This window comes from Phytophthora parasitica (genome assembly GCF_000247585.1).
Source record: "Phytophthora parasitica INRA-310 unplaced genomic scaffold supercont2.4, whole genome shotgun sequence".
NCBI lineage: Eukaryota > Oomycota > Peronosporomycetes > Peronosporales > Peronosporaceae > Phytophthora > Phytophthora nicotianae.
The window spans coordinates 1,246,797-1,265,807 of NW_008648990.1; the positions used below are offsets into that span (position 1 = coordinate 1,246,797).

At 47.5% G+C, this 19,011-nt stretch overlaps 10 protein-coding genes across 10 annotated transcripts; 5 read left to right on the forward strand and 5 right to left on the reverse strand.

Annotated features, from left to right (window-relative positions):
* Window positions 1–151: 151 nt before the first annotated feature.
* Window positions 152–858, forward strand: PPTG_03337 (hypothetical protein; the record flags this gene model as incomplete). The annotated part of the gene is made up of 2 exons (XM_008896014.1): window positions 152–372; window positions 453–858. 2 exons carry the CDS (start codon window positions 152–154, stop codon window positions 856–858), a joined length of 627 nt encoding a protein of 208 aa, XP_008894262.1.
* Window positions 859–1,390: 532 nt separating this feature from the next.
* Window positions 1,391–2,721, forward strand: PPTG_03338 (hypothetical protein). Its single transcript, XM_008896015.1, has 2 exons — window positions 1,391–1,786; window positions 1,853–2,721. The coding sequence occupies exons 1-2, from the start codon at window positions 1,406–1,408 to the stop codon at window positions 2,252–2,254; spliced, it is 783 nt and encodes a 260-aa protein (XP_008894263.1). The 5' UTR covers window positions 1,391–1,405; the 3' UTR covers window positions 2,255–2,721.
* Window positions 2,182–5,348, reverse strand: PPTG_03339 (hypothetical protein; the record flags this gene model as incomplete). Its single annotated transcript, XM_008896016.1, has 8 exons — window positions 2,182–2,610; window positions 2,676–2,923; window positions 2,985–3,074; window positions 3,139–3,228; window positions 3,289–3,465; window positions 3,538–3,906; window positions 3,972–4,151; window positions 4,220–5,348. The coding sequence occupies 8 exons, from the start codon at window positions 5,346–5,348 to the stop codon at window positions 2,329–2,331; spliced, it is 2,565 nt and encodes an 854-aa protein (XP_008894264.1). The 3' UTR covers window positions 2,182–2,328.
* Window positions 5,349–5,685: 337 nt separating this feature from the next.
* PPTG_03340 (hypothetical protein) lies at window positions 5,686–6,650 on the reverse strand (the record flags this gene model as incomplete). Its single annotated transcript, XM_008896017.1, has 1 exon — window positions 5,686–6,650. One exon carries the CDS (start codon window positions 6,648–6,650, stop codon window positions 5,733–5,735), a length of 918 nt encoding a protein of 305 aa, XP_008894265.1. The 3' UTR covers window positions 5,686–5,732.
* A 1,032-nt stretch (window positions 6,651–7,682) lies between these two features.
* On the reverse strand, window positions 7,683–8,032 carry PPTG_21273 (hypothetical protein; the record flags this gene model as incomplete). The annotated part of the gene is made up of 1 exon (XM_008896526.1): window positions 7,683–8,032. Exon 1 carries the CDS (start codon window positions 7,959–7,961, stop codon window positions 7,683–7,685), a length of 279 nt encoding a protein of 92 aa, XP_008894774.1. The 5' UTR covers window positions 7,962–8,032.
* A 708-nt stretch (window positions 8,033–8,740) lies between these two features.
* Window positions 8,741–11,510, reverse strand: PPTG_03341 (hypothetical protein). The gene is made up of 2 exons (XM_008896018.1): window positions 10,516–11,510; window positions 8,741–10,458 (listed from the first exon to the last, which is right to left on the reverse strand). Exons 1-2 carry the CDS (start codon window positions 11,317–11,319, stop codon window positions 9,622–9,624), a joined length of 1,641 nt encoding a protein of 546 aa, XP_008894266.1. The 5' UTR covers window positions 11,320–11,510; the 3' UTR covers window positions 8,741–9,621.
* Window positions 11,511–12,240: 730 nt separating this feature from the next.
* On the reverse strand, window positions 12,241–14,517 carry PPTG_03342 (hypothetical protein; the record flags this gene model as incomplete). Its single annotated transcript, XM_008896019.1, has 5 exons — window positions 12,241–12,994; window positions 13,063–13,131; window positions 13,200–13,892; window positions 13,950–14,137; window positions 14,200–14,517. The coding sequence occupies 5 exons, from the start codon at window positions 14,515–14,517 to the stop codon at window positions 12,241–12,243; spliced, it is 2,022 nt and encodes a 673-aa protein (XP_008894267.1).
* A 542-nt stretch (window positions 14,518–15,059) lies between these two features.
* PPTG_03343 (hypothetical protein) lies at window positions 15,060–17,014 on the forward strand. Its single transcript, XM_008896020.1, has one exon. It carries the CDS (start codon window positions 15,069–15,071, stop codon window positions 16,542–16,544), a length of 1,476 nt encoding a protein of 491 aa, XP_008894268.1. The 5' UTR covers window positions 15,060–15,068; the 3' UTR covers window positions 16,545–17,014.
* A 42-nt stretch (window positions 17,015–17,056) lies between these two features.
* Window positions 17,057–17,305, forward strand: PPTG_03344 (hypothetical protein; the record flags this gene model as incomplete). Its single annotated transcript, XM_008896021.1, has 1 exon — window positions 17,057–17,305. One exon carries the CDS (start codon window positions 17,057–17,059, stop codon window positions 17,303–17,305), a length of 249 nt encoding a protein of 82 aa, XP_008894269.1.
* A 1,108-nt stretch (window positions 17,306–18,413) lies between these two features.
* Window positions 18,414–18,881, forward strand: PPTG_03345 (hypothetical protein; the record flags this gene model as incomplete). The annotated part of the gene is made up of 1 exon (XM_008896022.1): window positions 18,414–18,881. The coding sequence occupies one exon, from the start codon at window positions 18,414–18,416 to the stop codon at window positions 18,879–18,881; it is 468 nt and encodes a 155-aa protein (XP_008894270.1).
* Between the last annotated feature and the right edge of the window lie 130 nt (window positions 18,882–19,011).

The window sequence follows — 19,011 nt, forward strand, 5'->3', positions numbered from 1 at the left end:
GCTCAAATGGTTTGCCTTCGAAGTGGATGAGGTTGTGCCAGTAAGGGTTCGTATGCAAAAGACAAAGGACGGAATGGTGAAAAAGTATTATAGCCGAGAGGATTACACGCTATTGCCCGCTACGTTAACTTGAGACGTTCTGTACGAAGATATGCGCAAATTCGTGGAGAGGGGACTTTGTGTGTACGAGCCGACACGATCCACATTCCGTAAGCTGCTGTCACTTCACTGTCCTAACATCAAGATACGCTCGTCACAGTCGAACGTGTGTGATGTCTGCATCATCTACCAGACTAGAATGCGCCAGGGTGCCACCGCTGATAAAACCGAGGAACTGGGGCAACACACAGAATCAGCACGTCGAATGAGTATGTGGATATAGATATCATTTTGATCTATCCGGTATTTTTAGCGTGGAAACTAGTAACAAATTGATTGATACGTTTATGTAGACGTGAATACAAGCGGGATAAAGTTGCATGCCAGGAACCTGGCAGCGACTTGGCACTTATCGTCATGGATTTCTCGCAGAATCTAACTATCCCCTCCGTCACCTTTACACCGTCGCAGTGGTACTTCTGCTCTCTGCTTGCCGCCAATCTATTCGGCATTTTCTTTGAGAATGACGGGACGCAGACGAACTACGTCTACGGCGAGTTTGCCAGTGGAAAAGGAAGCGACCAGATCAATGCACTGCTTCAGCACTTCATCCCGACAGTGCTAGTGCCGGCAGGGAAAAATATCTCGTGGTGTATGCAGATAATTGTTCAGGGCAAAATAAGAACAACCACGTCATCAAATTTTTCCTGGCCCAAGCACAAAGAGAAACATTTGACCGCGTGGACTACAAGATTTTGAGGCAGGCTTTCCGGTGCCAAAACGGTCTCGCAAGTGAAGCAGAACGCACAAATTATAATCAGACTGTGTCTTTGTGGTATGATACTTATGTCCAGGAGAAAACCAATTGATACTTACGGTCAAATGGTCACTATTGCGAATTTGTAGAATAAATTCGCATTTTGAAGGTGATCTGTGTCGAATTAGAAAAACAAAACAGACAACACCATTGGCTCCGCAGTGAAATTTTACATCTATACAGCCAATTATGCTTTTTGTATTTTATCTCTGGGACAGGAGATAAAATTTTTGAAAGAACAAAAGAGGAGACACTCGTTCATCGCAAACATTGCACTTATATTGCGATTCGTACTTAGGTTCATTAGTATTATTTTGTTTGACGCTGTCTCATATTAGTTCATCGCAAAGAAGCGTAAACAACCACAACCACTGACCAACTAACTTTGTTGCGCGACACTCTATGTGGCACTTCCACAAAATGTACGCCACACAATGTGGATCACGACTCATTACCATATTGCCACAATTCAAGTGTGAAATTTGCAAGATGGCAGAAAATGAACCGGACTCCCCTCCGTCGCCATCGAGCGGAGGAACAGCCAACGTCCCATGGAGCGTGCGCATCCACGATAAGCGCGCCAAGGCCTTCCGCTTTACGACTGTGACGGACATTGCGCTGCTACGTGAGGTGATAGACCACAAACCATGGGCCAGTTCGCATGGAGACATGGCTAAGACGTGGGAAGTTGTGGCTGCGGCGTTCAAGCGCATCGTGCCCTGGTCCACGAACGATGGGCGGGCATGCAAGCGCCGCTACCTGGCGCTTATTGAGGCCTACGGTTCGGAGAAGCTTCAGAAGCTGCGGGGCGCCGGAACTCCGGCCATGAACGCCGAGCGCGCCAAGTTATTGGCCCAATGCCAGTTAATGGTACGAAAAGCGGTAATATTTCTATTGCAATATTGTACAATAACATTTCGTAATGTGATATTGTAGACGGATGAAGACCACAGAAGACGTAAGGCAGCTAAAGAATCGGAACGACAACCTCCCGTGGCCCAGTTGGCACTGCAAGATGCAGCTAGACTGTCCAATAATGGCAGAACGGACTTCAGTGCCATGACCGAAGAGGAAGCTGCGACCAGAGCAGAAAATTCGGTCACACCAACGGGAGAGCACTTGACTCAGTTGCTCAATGACCCGAGAGTGGTGCTGCGTCAACGGGAGTTGGAGATTGAAGAGAGACGAATCAAACTCGAGGAGCGACGAATCAAGTTGGAAGAGGAAAGGTTCGAGCAGCAACGACAAACAGCAGAGAAGCAAATGGAGATGATGGCCGCGCAAACGAACGTGTTGCTCAAGCTGGCGGAGAAGTTTGCTGGTCCTACCGAGCTCTGAGTGCTCAGCTGACTCAGGATTAACACTGTGAATATTTTTTTTGTGCCCGTAACTTGACTTCATAATGAGGTTTGCTAGGCTGCATGTACGTTAAGGTCGAGTTTTCTGCCGAGCTGTGCACTGGCACGTTCTTGTTTTTGGCGTTTGATCTCCTGATGAATGTGCAGTTGGGAGGATTTCTTGACCTGCTTACGGCGTCGTAGGGCTCGATCAGCTTCGCTTTCGAGGTGATCGTAGACCTCACGAAGCCGTTGAGTTTGTCGGTAACATCGCATTTGATCTCGCTCTGCCTTATCGTCATTTCTTAGCTGAATAGCGCGTAATTTATCCTCAAAACGAAGCTGCTTGAGTCGCCTCTGTGCAAGTGGAATATTGTAAGCTACAGTATCGGTAAGTAAAAATAAAGGGAATGAGAACGTACAAGTTCTTGAACGCTCCGTTGTTTCAGAGTGTCTTGGACGAGGTTGTACCCCTCCGAGCGACTCTGTGCATAACCCACTTGTAGTATAGTGAGAGATGGCAAACCATCGCCTCGAATGAGATCCAAGAACGACACAATGGCCTTCAAGTCGGAATTGCGAGATAAATTGAGCTCGTGCAGTTGTTTGCACTTGCCACGAGCCAACGTCTCGTTGAGGAGAAGCAGTCCGCGATGTGGGATTTCATTGTCTAAATGGCAATAATTAATAAAATAGTTTACCAGGAGTTAAAATTTCCATCAAGAACGTACCGCTGAGATCCAGTGACCAAAGGTATCGTGCTGGGGGTGACAGCAGAAATGAGCAGAAACGTGCAATGCCCTCCCCACGCGCGAAGTTTGCTAGATAAACGAGAAGAATTAGTGATAATTTAAACGTATATAAGGAAAAATTCTGCGTGGTCACCTGATAAATCAAGATCTTGTAGTCGAGGACAGCAATTAGTTGCCAATGCTGAGCCCAACGCTTCGAATTCCAATGCTCCTAGATCATTATCTGATGGCAAGCAAACATTAGTACGGAATGTTTCGAAGTTTTTTGTTGTTGTGACATAACCTGCAACTATCAGGGAACGAAGATGTGGAAGCTTTCCAGTTGTCAATGCCTGAGCGAACGTATCAATAGATGACCGAATAGCGTTGTCTGAGACGTCCAAGCACTGGATCTGTATTGCTGGTCCTTGTAAAATTGCTGCAGCGATTATTTGAAGGCCCTCGTCTCCGAGATGCATACCTAATCAGACAAAAAATTTAAAAAAAAGTTAAAATATCCTTCAAGATACAACTGCGAAGCAGTCTTGCGTACTTGAAATGTTGAGTGTCGTTAGTTTGGACGATACTTGAAGGTTCGAGGTGAAGACTCGGGCAAGTTGAGTCGCTGCTTTGGGGTTACTGAGAGGGTTACCGCTCACATCGAGCATGTGCAGGTGAGGGCAGCACGGTGGATTAATCTGGAATATCTCCAGCAAATACCCCATCGCTGTTTCGTCGGCTGTAATAGCCACACAATGCAGTTCTTTGAGATTCTTCAACGCTCTCGATTCGATCAGCTCGCGCAGTTTTTGGACTGTAGTAAACGAGCACAAATTGTGAGATAAAGTGAGAATCTGAAGTGCTGGAGTTGTCAATAGACAAGCAATGAAGCGCTGGAGGTCTTGGTTGGTCATTTCAGTGTCTGCAAGCAGTAAAAAAAACTGTCAGCATATAAAAAAAGAAAAAAGAAGAAGAATCATCACGTACTGGACACGTCGATCGCTTGTAGATTGATAAAACTGTCGTTTTCGAAGCCCCAACTCCAGTCTCTGACGAATCGACTGCTGAATGCGTTATTAGCCAAGCTCAGACGCTGTAGACTTGGGAATCGTGCCCCTCGCCATAGCCCAGCGAGTTGTTTGAATTGCAGATCCTCAAGGTTCAGCTCTGTTTCACCCCATACGAACAGTTAAGTGCAGCGCTCTTAATCAAAACTACAGATAATAAACCTTTACCGGCGAGTTCTAACGTGCTTAATCGGGAGCTCACGTGATCCATGAAGAGCGTCTGTAAAAGCTGCTGGAAATATTTTCCCTTTGCCAGGCTCAACTCACTAACTTTACGCAGCGAGATCTCTCGGACAGCAGCAAAACAATCACTATCATCGTCGGTATCATCATCATCATTTCCACGCTCCATCATTTGAATGATATTCACTACGTCCTCGTCGGTAGCTTCGTTGAATAATAATGCCGGGGTCTTCTTAAAGCGCTTGTGGACACGGAAAGTTCGTGGGTATTCGAAGCATGCAAGAAACTCTTGAGCAGCTCTTGCGCCATTGAATTCTAGAGGCAGCGAGTTCGATGCCTCGTAGAATGACCAGCAACTTGCACTGGCTCGTACTCGGTCATTAATTGACAGTAGTTCCATCACTTTAGTTGGAAAGATACTGTTGCGGTTCTCAAACAGTCGATGGACGAGATATCTCCGAGGTCGAGGAAAAGGACAGTATAGATCATAATATGCTTTGACACTTACAGCCGTCGACTTGTTGACGTACGCAATGACTCGTGCGGGTTCGAAAGGGTCTAGAAATTCTAGAATTCGAGCTAACAGCTCGACAACTGGCCGTCTCGAGTCGGTGAATATGACTGGAGGACGTTTATGAGCTGAAAAAACGAACTTCTTCTTCTTATGGTGCACACGATCACGATGTTTCTCCACGGGATTCAGCAACTTAGGCACCCATCGATTCAAGCCGAGACTCGGTCGTTGACTCTTCTTCTTCTCCGATTTCTTAGCGCCTTCGACTCCAGTTAGTTCCACTTCATCGTCATCGCCCGATTCTTCACTTTCTTCATCAGATCCTGGCGGAGGCTTGGGCGCCACTGGTTGGCTCACGTTAATAGTCGAAACCGAAGGCTTTGGTGCTATTTGAGCCACGACTGGAGGCGCTGAGATCTCGTGTTCAGGCTCTGCAGTGATCGCAGGAGGTTTGGGCCTCCGTGTGATCCTCCGACGTAGCGCTGCTAGGAGATCCGTTCCAATACCCGACGTCCTCAACGCTCGAGTGCCAATTCGAGTCGTTATTGTGCTGGGTACGTCCTTCTTCGTCGTCGATCTCGAAGGCCACGGCTTCACCATTTTCTAAGAGGCTCCAACGCAAATAGTCGCTTGATAGGAACGGTTGCTCTAAATATCATGTATCGTGAACACTTTGTGAGTAAGGTGTTCATGCTACGTCATTTTGACAAATGTAAGCAAATGTAAGCAACAGTAGTGGCCTAGAGGACACATCAGGTGTTAACATGCCTGGTCTCACCAGTATTACAAGATCTCTACAAACTGAAGAACCAGTCGACTCCACGAGCATGTGTGTGAGATGTCTTCTAGGGCTGTCTAAGCTCTTGCCATTGTTCTCGGTAGAGCATCAATACGTGAAAAAGAGTCACCAACCAACATCGAACCGTGCACGTAAAAATGGATAAGTAAATCTGACTCTATTGGCGTTAAATGAAAATGTTCTCGTTAGCAAGATGAGGAGTAGTAGGTCGAGGTAGGGTGTGGTATCGGTTCGGGCATAGCGTTCGCCAGGTAACGGGTTCTAGCCAGTTGCTCGAGCTGCTGGAGCTGTCCGAGGTGCGTTGCCACTTGGCATCGCAGCTTCTCGTTCTGCTCCTCGAGTTGCTGCACAGTGGAGATTTGACTCATCGAGACGGCCGCCCACTCGTTGTTTCGTTCAATCTTGATTTCCTCTCGCCTTTGCTCCCGACGTACTCTCTCGAGCTTTCGCAATTGCAGATCTTCGATCGTAGCTTGCAACTCGACGACTTGTCTCTTCAAGTACTCGATCTCGAGCTTCTGGCGTTGTTGCTGCGACTTGGGAAGAACCGTGCCGTCTTCCGTAACGTTTTTGGTCTTGCGAGGACGTTTGCGGCTTCGAGGACGAGCGGGAGTGGCTCGTTTCGGTTTAGTAGTGGAGGAGGTTGATCCCGAATTTGTGAAGCCAAAAAGGTCGCTGAGAACGACTAGATCGTCGTTGGTAAGCGTCGAATCGTCCGACAGCTCGGTGCTTGAAGGACTCATGGCTTCGGAGCGAGCTGTGAGTACGTTGTCGAGGCGAGAAGCGAAACGGGGAGTGAGGTTGTGTTGGTCATGGGCGAATAGCGAGACCAGGTCGTTGTTGTCGCTCGACAACGTCGTGGTCATTTTCTGGTTTTTGGATTCTGCCGGTTGGGTGAAGCGAGGCGAATTGCAGACTGTGGTGATCCCTCTTGGCATCCAGCCTGGCAGGTTTACAGGTGACTGGCGCAGGGCTCCGAGAAATCGTGGGCAGCACATGTTGGGGTTGTCCGGGAGAAAGGACGCGAAACCTAAGCACGAGATGGTCGGATGCTGGACATCGACGTGTCCGAAAACCCGATTGCGAGGCGGACTCACCCCCATCGTTGAAGATTGTTGCAAGGCTGCAGTTCGGTTGTGATGATCCGTCCGGCTTGGACAAGAATGTTAACTGCACTGCTATGTGTAACAATGGCAAGCTCTAACAACAAGCAACAGCTCAAGCTAGCATGCCCTGGCTAGTCGACAATCGATTATCGCTTGCATCGGCGTGTTTTGAATCGAGAGTTCTTTAAAGCATCGGACAAATGCTGAACACGCAGCTGAAATTAATTAATGGATCACTTTGTCGATGGAGACGTAGGTGTATACATGCAAACAAAAAAATACCACAATTACCATTACCTTTGTGTCGTACGAACTACCAAAGAGAGGAGTTATCGAGAATTTAACACTATTATAATAGTGGACAGTCGTGAACTTCCTGCTACGTGGAGTCGATTAGCGAGTCGCAGATTCATCGCCACCACCGCTTTTCAGCCCGTTTGGCTTCCTCCACCCCTCCAGAAGTTCACGATCTCATTTTGACAGCACACTAAAAATGATCGAAAATCTGCGCTGGGGCTATCCCACATCTGGCAGAGACTCACATGATTGCGAAAGGGGCGTTTGAGCGTGCCACAAACAAAACTTGAATAGTTTTTGGCCGCCATTCACAGTGAAGTGGAGGCAAAAAAAAAAAACTCTGAGTTACGGGATTAATCTTTACCTAATTGCTATTTCTTAAATACCCACTTACATTTTTTTTAGCACACTTGCAAACCAGCTGCGGCAAATGTGGATACATGCGCGATGTCACAATGCAGTACAGTAGTGTAGATTCGATCAAACAAGTCGAGCACGATTCAAATAGTTAAGTCCATGTATCAATATTGGTTTTGAAAAGGAGTGGCGAGGAGATGGAGCCTCCATCTCCGTTGGAGAGCATGTGTTCGTGGTGGTGCCAAACCTCTTCATTGAAATGTGACTGGTCTCAGCTGACCATGCAGCACATGTACGGTATCGGTTGTTCAGCGCTCAACCGTGTCTGACGGACGGCTTCATAGATTTCTTTTATAGAAATGCTCCATGCCAGCATCAGCAGAAGGTGAAGCTGCACAGAAACGCGAAACCTTTGTTCCAAGGCAACAGCAGCAGCGTGATGCAGTCGCCAAGTTGATCAGTACATGTGCTAATAGCGGCGGCAATTGCCACAGTCCAGCTGGAGGGCGGCATGCCGCCGTCTTCATGCTGCGTGCAGGATCGTTTGTCTCCAGTACAGTACGAGCGGCAAATCGGCTTAGAGGGTCCCCGTTCCCCACGCTCAGAGGGGCAGTGGCCATCAACGCGCTGGTCAGCCAGAGGCACCTCCGGCATGTTGTTACAGTACGAGCTTCTCTTCCCGGCTTCGGAAACGTTCGTCGCTCTGGTCTTGTACACTACTGTAGAGCAAAATACATGCACTTTACTTGACACCATCGCCAACGCCGGCACTGGGGCCTGTTTGTTTTAAGTAACGAAGTATTTGCAGGTAGAGACCATTTTGTTCATCATTTTTCTCTGTAACTCACTTGCGTAAATGGTCCTTTAAATTATGTTGTTGTAGCGTCGCATTGGTTTCACCCTGACATGACGTGATCGAGTCGATTATAATGGACCATCTTGGTACCCCCATCATCATTTTGCTTGGGACAGTCGCGCGATATACGGACACATCAAATGAAGCACATCTGAAGTTGCATCTTGTTCGCCCCGTTGTATCCGTCGCGACTGGCAGCCGGACGACAGCTTCAAAACTGATTTTGTGGGACTCGATTCATGGTTGCTGTGTAGCAGCAAATGGACTCGGAATTGTTGGTCCGGTGTAATTCACTGAGAATGTACGGTACCAGAGAATTTGATGAGTACTGTACCGGTACGTCGACGTTTGCAGCTTGTATTCGGGGCTCACAATGCGTACATGCAGCATCGTTGAGAGGGTACTCCCATACGTAACCAGCATTTACTAGTTTTGCCGTCGTCACGTTCCAGAAGAAAATCGACCATCTCCACCCAAATCAAACCATGCCGCTCTCTGCATGTATTCATGACTGCAGGGGGTGCTCTCGCAGTACTAGCGCGAGTAATCGGCATTCGACTGGGGAGTCCTAGCTAACTAAAATGTCGTCGTAAGTGCTTGTCCAACTAACTTTCTGAAGCAGACAATTGAAAGATAGGAAAAGTAGGATTCAATCCTTGGTAGGTTTTCGTACAACACTTATGCTGGCGACATCATTTTGATGAAAGTCGTCGCCGTTTGATTCCATGCACCCACTCAGTTAGGGTCATTATTGATCGCGCTACCAAGCTAGAATTTTGTCGGAAGGAAGACAATCTCCGCGTCGGCAGAAGTCGACTCGAGTAGTCGAGTCTCCAATACTGTTGATTGTACTTGCATATAAACTAGTGGAGCGTACATGTAGTGTATCTTTGTCTTGCTGGCGAATCCATCAGCAAAAATTCCAAGAACGAGCGCGAGCTTTGCGGACCAGAAACTTTGAAGGCTTTACCTACTCGATGACGCCAAGATGGTTGCGGCATACCAGTCCGATTGTGTCCATGGGCTTCAAAAAGCGGAGCTTTTGAGATCCGACCTTGCTCTTTTTCGGTGGGAATAAGTACCAAGGTTGTGGCATCGTCGCTCAGAATTTCGCAATTTGGCGTAAGCATTTGCTTGCTTCATTAGGCCCTGGCCTTGGAAGACCATGCGGAACACCGGCACAGTTTGAGCGTAGTCTCTTCTTCATAAATGCGATGATTATGAGCCACCCCGCAAGAAGAGAAAGCGCGGCACAACGCCAGCATTGCTTCGTCTGCGGCGATCAATACTCATCCTGCTTAGTGGGTACATGTAGTGCCTAGCCTTGGAGCTGCATTTTCTGAAACTTTCTCGCATTTGTACAAGCAGGATAGCACTTGGACGTTCTGTCTCCTCGAATTAGATGCCTCCACTGATGTTAACTCGGACGAGGAAGAACGTAGAGACTTTTATCGATGTTTACACGCTGAAATCGGTCTCTGCTGTTGACGTTGCAGGAGTCGGTGCTGCATTTTTGGCCATCATTTCGTCCAATACGAGGTTCTCAAGTGTCTGGTTGATACTCTGGCGACTCTGCTGATACGCTGCAAAGACCATTTCGGTAAGTAGTCCTACTTCCCGATATTGAGCTTGTTGTTGTTCCGAATCCTCCTCTGATGGTTTACTTGGGAATGTAGGCACAGAGCTCGTATAGCTGCGAATAACGCAGCCTCGAGACCCATCCGGGAGCGTGGCAGACGACAAAACCGCGTACCCTTTTTGGACCAAAACCACAGGAGATAATTCTTCATTCTCCGGGCGCTTCACCCTTGAGGTGGCGTACCAGAGATACACCACGCGGTTGCCTTCTACATATCGTTTCATGACTGACAAGGTACTAGAAGTCCCTGGTTCCTTCTCGTTGGAGCTCGAACCTTTACGGATTAACGGCATAATTGCTCTGGAGTAGAAGACGTTGTCCACGTTCTTGAGAATTGTCACTTGAGTGTCTTCCAGCTTGAGTTTTCCCTCTCCAAACGACCGCCACACGACGCCATCCATGACTTTATAGTCGAAAGGCATGTACTTCTTCTCCTTGTATTCAAGATACATGCCGTCGTCAGGTGAGTACTTCATGTTGGCGTCGTCTCTAATGTCCACGGCGGGGTCGGATTCACCTAAACCATGCTCTTCTAATACAGCATCCACGTGGGGATATCTGGAGTCCACATCGCGAAGCATAGTCTCAAACATTTCTTCTTCATTCCGACCTTCTCCTCTTTCCTGATTGCTGTTCTCTTGTAGCTGGTCCCAAATCTACACATAGCAATGGTAAGTTCACTTACAGACCCTTAAATACACTCGTAAACGTACCTTTCGTTTCCGTAACAGCCTTTCAAAGCTCTTGACTAGACGCATTTGACTCTGTACCATTTCACGAAGCTTGACGTTCTCCACTTCTGCTTTCGCCTTCTCCTCTCTCTGGCGTTTGGCGATCCGTTCCCATAGAGAGACTTCAGGCTGTGTAGGGGCTTCGAATTCATCCAAATTCGGCGCTATCATCGCTGTGCACATGTCTCCGAATTGCACTTCTTGCTTGTGTTCCTCTTCTCTCTGTTGTCTCTCCATTTCCTGTCGATTATGCTGCTTTAATGTCTCCAGTTCGGCCTCAAGCTGCTCTGCCTTCTCACGCAAATACGCGAGCTCCTCCTTCTGTCTCTGACTCGTGCTTTTATTGGTCTTTCCTTTCTTTTTCGGTGGCTCCAAGGGCGATGCTTCTGTCACCTTAATGGCAGCAGGAGGCCTCCCTTTTCTCGTCCGTGTAGGTTTTGTTCCAGGCGTTTTTGTAGCTCTTTGAGGCGTCGGAGGTCTCTGAGCTGGCGGTGGTAACGTCATCGATCCTCTGTCCACTGAGGAAGCTGCTGGTAGAGCCATCCAGGGCAGCGTATCGTCCGTTAAGGCTGCCACAAAGCTGGAATCTGTGTCGGACTTGTCTGTGTCAGTGACTGGGGCTGTAGGCGTCAATAATGCAGCCTCGAGACTCGCAATTGCGGCGTTGGCTGCGCCTACATCCAAGCTATGTCTGTTTGAGGTTGAGGACGCTGTACCGGTCTGTGTGAGCCACAAATCAAGGTCTTGGAGAAAGTCCGTGGGTATCACTGGTGGGTCTCCTTCCATGCTCGATATATCGGCTTATACAATGCGGAAGGGGACGAATAAGGGATGGAAATACGCGCAAGACGGCGGCGGAGATGCTGAGCCGAGTTGCACCGTGAAACGAGGAGAGTAGTGCGCGTGGTGAAGCGAGGAAGAGATGTGCCGATGGGAATGAAGCTCTGTGAGGGTGAATCCAAGTGATGTGATAATAACGGCCAATAAACGTGGACGTTAGCAACGGATAAACCTAGACCTATGGTTTTCCTGCTCAGAATGACTGTCTCAGGCAAAAGGCTGAAACTTTTGTTTTAACAACGCTGGATTTTCATTCTAGCGCTTAAAGTCGTTAATTAGTGTTCATTCATGTATTAACACGGTGAGATGCGCTTGCTTCAGTATTGCAGGTTGCACCGTACTCTTTACTTATACGACCACCCAACTGCCTGTAGTTACCACCTCTTGCGCTGAATTATACCACTTTTTGCATGGTGTGCGTTTTGCGTCAGAGTCACGTAAAGTACTGAACACTGGTAGAGGTCTTCATTTTTGAAACGTCACCATGACTCATCCAGAACGCTGACGATTACAAATTGTAATCGCCATGCATCAATTCGTGAGCACCCAAACTCATTTGGAAACCCTGTTGACGGCATTCCTTCTGGTAATAGCTCTGTCCAGTGTTGAATTAGATTTACGAATTCCGTCTGTAGTTCCATCTTTTTCCGTTTGGCACGAAATTCCATAGCGGTATAACTTGTTAGTTTACTACCAGCCACCGACGCATTGATAGACACTTTGATCGGAACTTCCATAATTAAAACATTTGACTTGAAGGAAGTGGGTAGTATGACTTACAACAAACCGGCATGCAAAGCCAACTGTACAGTAGTTAAGATCATTTTGAGTAGCGACTATTACGAAGTACTTTTAAATTACGATGTGCTATCCCCTACATCCGAGCCATTTCTCTTCAACTGGATCACATCTCGGACCAACCTCTTTCTGAATCTGAAGCCGTCGTAACGCAACATAATTATCATCGGCGAGACACGATAACACTTGAAACCGCGTGTTGTAACACAGTCCAGTTCTGTTACCTGGCAGAAAGCACTGTCGATATGGCTTACCGTCACACATTTCTATTGTCTCTTTGGTAGGAAAGCTGAGATAGTCTGGCGAATCGAATGGTGATGACTGGCAGATTAGCGGCGCAAATTTCTCAAAGGCTGTTTGCGTTCCGTTATTTCCCAGATACGGAGTAACAGGGAAGTGCGGATCTGTGTCGTTCATTATACATGACGCTGCTGGTGTTCGAGACGACGGGTAACTCTGGCATGAAATATGACTCAAGTTACACGTCCCGAGGAAGCCATTGCAGCACATGTGGTTTGGTCGAAGCACGACAAATTCAACGAGATTTTGCAGCGGAGCCATATCAGGGATCTGCTCCATACTTGGCAAGAGGGATAGAATAAGTCGACCCAGCTTGGGTACGTGTTTAAAGCTTGGTAAAGTGTGGAGTCGAGTAATCCAAGCGAGAGATAAGCTTCGTAGATTCGGAACACCTATAAGCGGCGGAATATGGTCGATATTCTCGTGAAGACCAAGGTGAATCATCGATAATTGAGGTAAGTCGCCAAAAAGATCGTCAGGAAGATCAAGCAGGTTTGGACTGCCGTATTTTCCTTCAACTTGACTGAGTTGAAAATAAATCCGAAAAGTTAGCATTTCATCATCCAGAACTGCACACACACACATACGTACATTGTTTCAAGACTTTTTAGCTCTGTTGTCCATGATGGAATGTGCTCTGTACTCGTATACATCAGTTGGCTGGTTGAAATTTAACAATGCACAGCATTTAGACACTAAAAGAATCGCATTAACGCATTATTACGTACATGACTTTCAGGTTACGACACTTGCGCAATTCATCCGGCCACTCGAGAAGTTGTCGGTTGATCACTTGAAGTGATGTCAGTAAACCGGCATATGCGAGAGTTTCCACTTTTTCATACGCGTCTATGGGATTAATCCACTCCTGGTACGTCTTAGGCGCGGTATCCACATCTATCAGGATGAGGCACGGACAATGCTCGTCACTGGTTTCCCATCGATGAGCATACACAACACACTCAGCATGTGGCGCACACAATGCTTTTGAGTCTGCAATGGCTTTGTGTGTCGCCAAGAATACTGTGAAACAAATTACCACAAAAACGGCGGAGATACCTGTGGGTACAGAATTTTGTGTTACTGGCGTAATTTTTGGTCGTTTTAGTCTTTGGATAATCAATCCGCGATGTCGTATCCACACAATTGCCTGCAAGAGGCGTTCAAAGCGATAGCAAAATGTCAAGTTCATACTGATTCGGAGTGCGAAATCCAGTAGCGAATCGATGCGAAGAGAGTCAAAATTTACGCGAAACAAGGCGATTTTTGACTGGTCAGCGAACGAACGAGCAAGGTGCTCAAAACTTCCGGGTGGGAGCTTTTCCAAGTATGTGAGATAGACTTCTCGATCGAAATCGAAGTTGTAGTAGCAGTAGACTAGCGTCACAATTGGAAACAGGACGGCTGCGGATAAGTCGAATCTGACGGACAGAGAAGAGTTTAGTAGTAAACCATTAACAGCAAAAGTACGCACGTACACTGAGTCGATGAAGATCTCGGTTAATGCTGTAAATCGACCCGTTAAGACGTTTGTGACGCAGGATAACGCGTTTAGAGATAGGAATCCAGCAAAACCGTACGTAAGACTAGCAGGGCTTCCACTCCGCAGTAATTGACGTAGCATGGCTGTCTCCATCGCCAAGTCAAAAAGCTTTAGAAATGCGTTCTGCATAAATTACGAAAAAAAATTAGACATCTACGTAATATATTAAAAATATTTGTACTTACCCATTTCTTTCGATTTTTTCCTTCAAATGCAGTAAGCTCGTCCCATAAATGCCGAATGCGCTTGAACAGCGGACCATCCGATCTCATCCATGAGAAAGATACGTCGAGATTGGCTGGGTAACTCTGATAAGCAGAGCCAAATAGTTTATCCCTCCAAAAGAGCATCCTTAGCGTCACAATCATATAGCAAATATCCACAATAATTAACCCGACAGCTCCAAGAAGGACCATCTGCGGGTTCGCATCGTTGAATAACCAAAACTGCCCATTATCATACGAACTTGTGTCCATGAGTAGATTCGCTGCTTTGTTTGGCATTAGTGCCAAGAAAACAAGCCACGACGTCCAGCAGATGCAAACAAGCAGGATAAATAACATCGGAGCACCAAAAACACCAAATGCCTGTCCGAAAGAAAGCGCCCCATCTTGTCTTCGACCGAGTATTCGTTTGCTCTCGAGCTTCAGTTCTTCAACTGTTGGCCCCGTTGGTACAATTTGATTCATCTTTCCTCCACTAATGTCGGTCCGAATACTTCGTAGTGATTTAGAAATTAAGGATGTTGGTTTACTTGTGATGTTGCCACGGACGCTGCTCGGCGCTATCATTATTTCTGTTGCTGTGCTCTGAATTCCACTGAAGACGTGCACACACTTCTTTACTGTGTAGACATTCACTTATATGGACGATGTGGACATTTCGGTGCTATTTGTGGAACATGCACTACTCCAGATATATATGCCCGAATATTTTTTTTTTGCAGTTTCAAACATGGCTACATACATTGTAATCAGATCTCAAAACTTCAACACACTTTTGATTCGCCAAAATTACGTGAACCAAGAATTTGGTACATTTGGCACTTTCGAACATGGAGCACGAAGACGCATACGAACAGCTGAATGCGTCGACGTGGACGCCTGTTTTGGACGATGTAGACGTCCAACAAGCTTCATCGAAGGTGGATGATATAGACAACACGATTGCAAGCATTTCAAGCCCCTCCACGCTTGAATGCGCCGCCTGTAGCCCGAGTTATATACCACCAAACATTGACGAATCTGTTGGATTAACACCCGATGAAGTGGCGGAGCTATTGAAGGCCTTAGACGCCTCTGAAGGCTCCGACCTTCCTGTTCAAGATTCTGCAATATCTCAAGACATTGTAGCTCGAGACTCGTCTCCAAAACAGCAGAACCAAGGGAGAAAAGCAGGTCGGAAGAAGGTCACCGATCCCAACACTGGAAAGATGAGAAACCCATCACGAGAGCGTCTCCAGAACGAACTGGCTTACCTCCGAAAGAAAGTCGTGGAGCTAGAGAGAGAATTAAGAGTGCTACATCTCGGAAAACGCTCGAATTTGAGCTTAACGGGGTCAAATCCGAGAAAAGAGGGAGGAAATGGAGCCAGTGCTCGCGTTTGGCAGCGAATCGCCCAGCGACAAGCTCAAAATCGAGACGAAGCTGAAGCAGAGAATAGAAGACTCAAGACAGTGTTACAAGGACAGATTCAACTGGCTCAGAGACTGGAACAAGTGCTGCATAAGAGGCCAAATGTGTCGGTTTTTACAGATTCCAGGACCAGTTCGACCAAGAAGAGACTATGTCTGGGTAGTGAAGACTCTACCAGTATGTATGACCTCTTCTTGAGTGAACTAGACGGTCTATATGCACAGACAGATGGCATTTTCCATCAAAATGGGATGGAAATGTCGGTGGATGACTCGCTAAGGAAAGCTTACGTAAGGACGAGGAAGGGATCTACGGACCAGGACGAACTGTACGCTGAGCTACAGGACGTGAATATTATACCATTCCACTTCGAGAAGGCGGCAACTGCGATGTGGTATGCAGTTAAGCGGCGGTATAGTAAGAATCGGTATCATTCCTACCAGAGGATGGAGCTGATCGATGATACGATCGCAGTGAAGTACCGTAGTCCATGCAAAAAACGTGGGGTTGATACGTGGCTGGATGGCATTATGGTCATGCGGCGATACGTGGAAAAGGATCGATTGGCTATCGTCTGGAGGTCTGTATCACGTGGGGAAGATGAGTTCTCTGGCATGTACACGGACGAAACTGGTTGGAGCGTCCTCAAGCGTATCCCTCCAGACTCCGGTCTTGGATTATCAGGCTGCGTCATGCACAACTGTGTCCACATTGTGCCTAAACGAGTAGACTATTCGGCTTCTATCCCACCAAACGAGATTGGACTACTCACAAATCTGGTGATTGATTCCTACGAAGACGATGTGATTGCATTGAGCACGATGGTGGAGGATTTATTGCTGCAAGAAGCTGTGGTACCAACTAGGATGGCTTTGGGTGGCAGTCAAAGCTATTGAGTAGCTGTCCGAGTGGGCGGGTCAAGGATCGATTGCGGCACCCAATTGGCTTTAAGCAGCTTTACTTATGATTTTTTTATTCTGCTCGCCCTTGGAGTATGTCTGGACTCGCCGTTGTTTTGTTCACGGTATCTTCAAAGCAGTAGACAATGAATACAAACGCTCACTTGTGGCTTACTAACGATGCGGAGATACAAGTGGCAAGTGCTGAAGCGATCGGCTAGCTGTAGTGTACATATTTTACGTCGTTGTGGCGTTCACCACAATAAAACAAGCAACTTCAACAGTCGTTCTCTGTGACTTTCTACGGTTCTTGCAGTGAGGTATGAACGCCAAAAGGGCAAACCCAATGACGTCAACACCGCTATGGTGCACTTCTCACTGCACACTGACGGTATAGTCAGCTTTACGAGTAAAAAAACACTTAGTTAACGTTTAGTTGAAACTACTAACTCGTTCATGTATTGGACTAGCACAATGACTTGGAGCTTTACGACGTATACTTGACGGAGATGGACTCAAATATCTTGAGTATCAGAAGTGTATCAACCGCAAAAGGCGTGGAATCGATGCGTGAAGGAGTGATCAAATCGATCGTGAAGTTCATTGACGGGCGTGTCAAGAATTTTCAGTATCGACGTAAAACCGTATTCCCATTCCAGTTCATTCAAGTCTGTCGCTCGTTATGGGAACGTACCCATCTATACCGTCAGTTGTGCTATCGCCAGGTGAGCGAAGTTTTCAACTCGGAGAACTCGTAGGCCATCAAGCTCCTCTACACGAGAAAACATCCTGCTTCTTGTTCAGCGTCAATTCAGCACCGTCTTGTTCTCCGTCGCTATGTTTTAGAAGGAGATGTGGTGGTTGTGTGGAGAGCATTTGTCGAGGGTGAATTCGCGCTCAAGGGAATAAATTCAAGCGAATTCGAGTGGATTCGACTTCGTCCGAGCAACACTGGTACCGTGATGGAGATGTACTTGAATCAAATGCCTGTGTGTTTGAGCTCGTTCCGATCGTGTGGCTCAAGAGTAGCTGAGTTTCTAGAAATGGTATTAGACTTTAGGCAAGACAACGAAGAGCATGTTTTCGGTGGAATGGCGTCTCTCTCCACCGTTGACGATCGCAACTTTTTGGAGATCAACAAACGGCCACAGAGCGCTTAAAGTTACGCCAACTGAAGGTTGATAGCTGATTAGTTTTAGTAGGAGTCATTGAGAATTCTGAGTGTTGCACAAGAACATGTATTAATATTGCGTGCTTTGTAAGAATTAGTCAAGGGTCTCAGTCTTGATGAGTAGGCCCAATACCAGGGATGACTTACTTTGGAGTCGTCAGGACTCTTGACTCGACAGCAGTAAGAGCCTAGTGGGAGGGCGGACGAAATGCTGACGCTTTCGTACTGTACAGACTGCACTACTTTACAGTAGATAAGTTATAGGGATCGGATGCACCATAAGTTCAAGTCCACGTGTCCCGTAATCACCGACACAGTAACTTTGCACCCGAACGAGTGGCCCAGTCGCTGGAATCGATACGGAAAGTTACGCTATCCTACACTGCGCGACAGATCACATCGGACACCCACTTACGGTGCTCTAGCGCCGTCAATACTGCGAGTTAGGCCATACTATTTAGATATATGCGAGTTGTTGACAGTAGGAAAAGCCTAGTAGCGCTAACGAGCGCAGATTCGGCCGCTGTGGGGGACCTCCAATACAACTTTCCACTTTCAGCTCTACGACAGATCAGATCGGACAGTACAGACTTTACAAAAATCAAGTATATTTTAAAGCTGAAAATTTGTGGCTGCAGCGCGTGTACCTTGTGGGTGGCTGCCATGAGCGTGGAGTGCATGGCTCATTCTAAAAGATGCCGAAGATCAAGAAGCCTCCATTAACCGAGCGAGAGAGGGGGAGGATTGACGGCCTATTTGAGGCTGGATCCTCCAAGCGCGCCATCGCGCGCAGCCTCGGCCACAGCCCCGACACCATCTGCCGTGCACTGGCTCCCAAGCCTCCACCCAAGGCACGCAAGGCCGCGAAGCCCCCCAAAAGAAGCGGAGCGCCCCCAGCACTGACAGACCGCGAGGTCAGGCGTCTTGTGCGCACTGCATCGCGTGGCGAGCACTCGGCGGCGCAGTTGAAAGCCGAGTTGGGCCTCGGCGTGCACGTGAGGACCATCCAGCGTGTCTTCTTGTGGGTCGACTGGCTGGTCTTCACGAAAATGGTCAACACGCTTCCGCTAAACCCGGAAGACATGGCCGCACGCTTCACGTGGGCAACGGAGAAGCTGTTGCTGAAAGACGCGGTCCTATTGGGATTCCATTATCTTCTCTGATGAGAAGAAATGGAACCTCGATGGGCCCGACGGCTTTCAGCAATATTGGAGGGACTTACGCCGTCCTCCCCGAAGGACCAAGAGAAGGCAAGCAGGGGGAGGATCGGTGATGGTTTGGGCTGCATTTAGT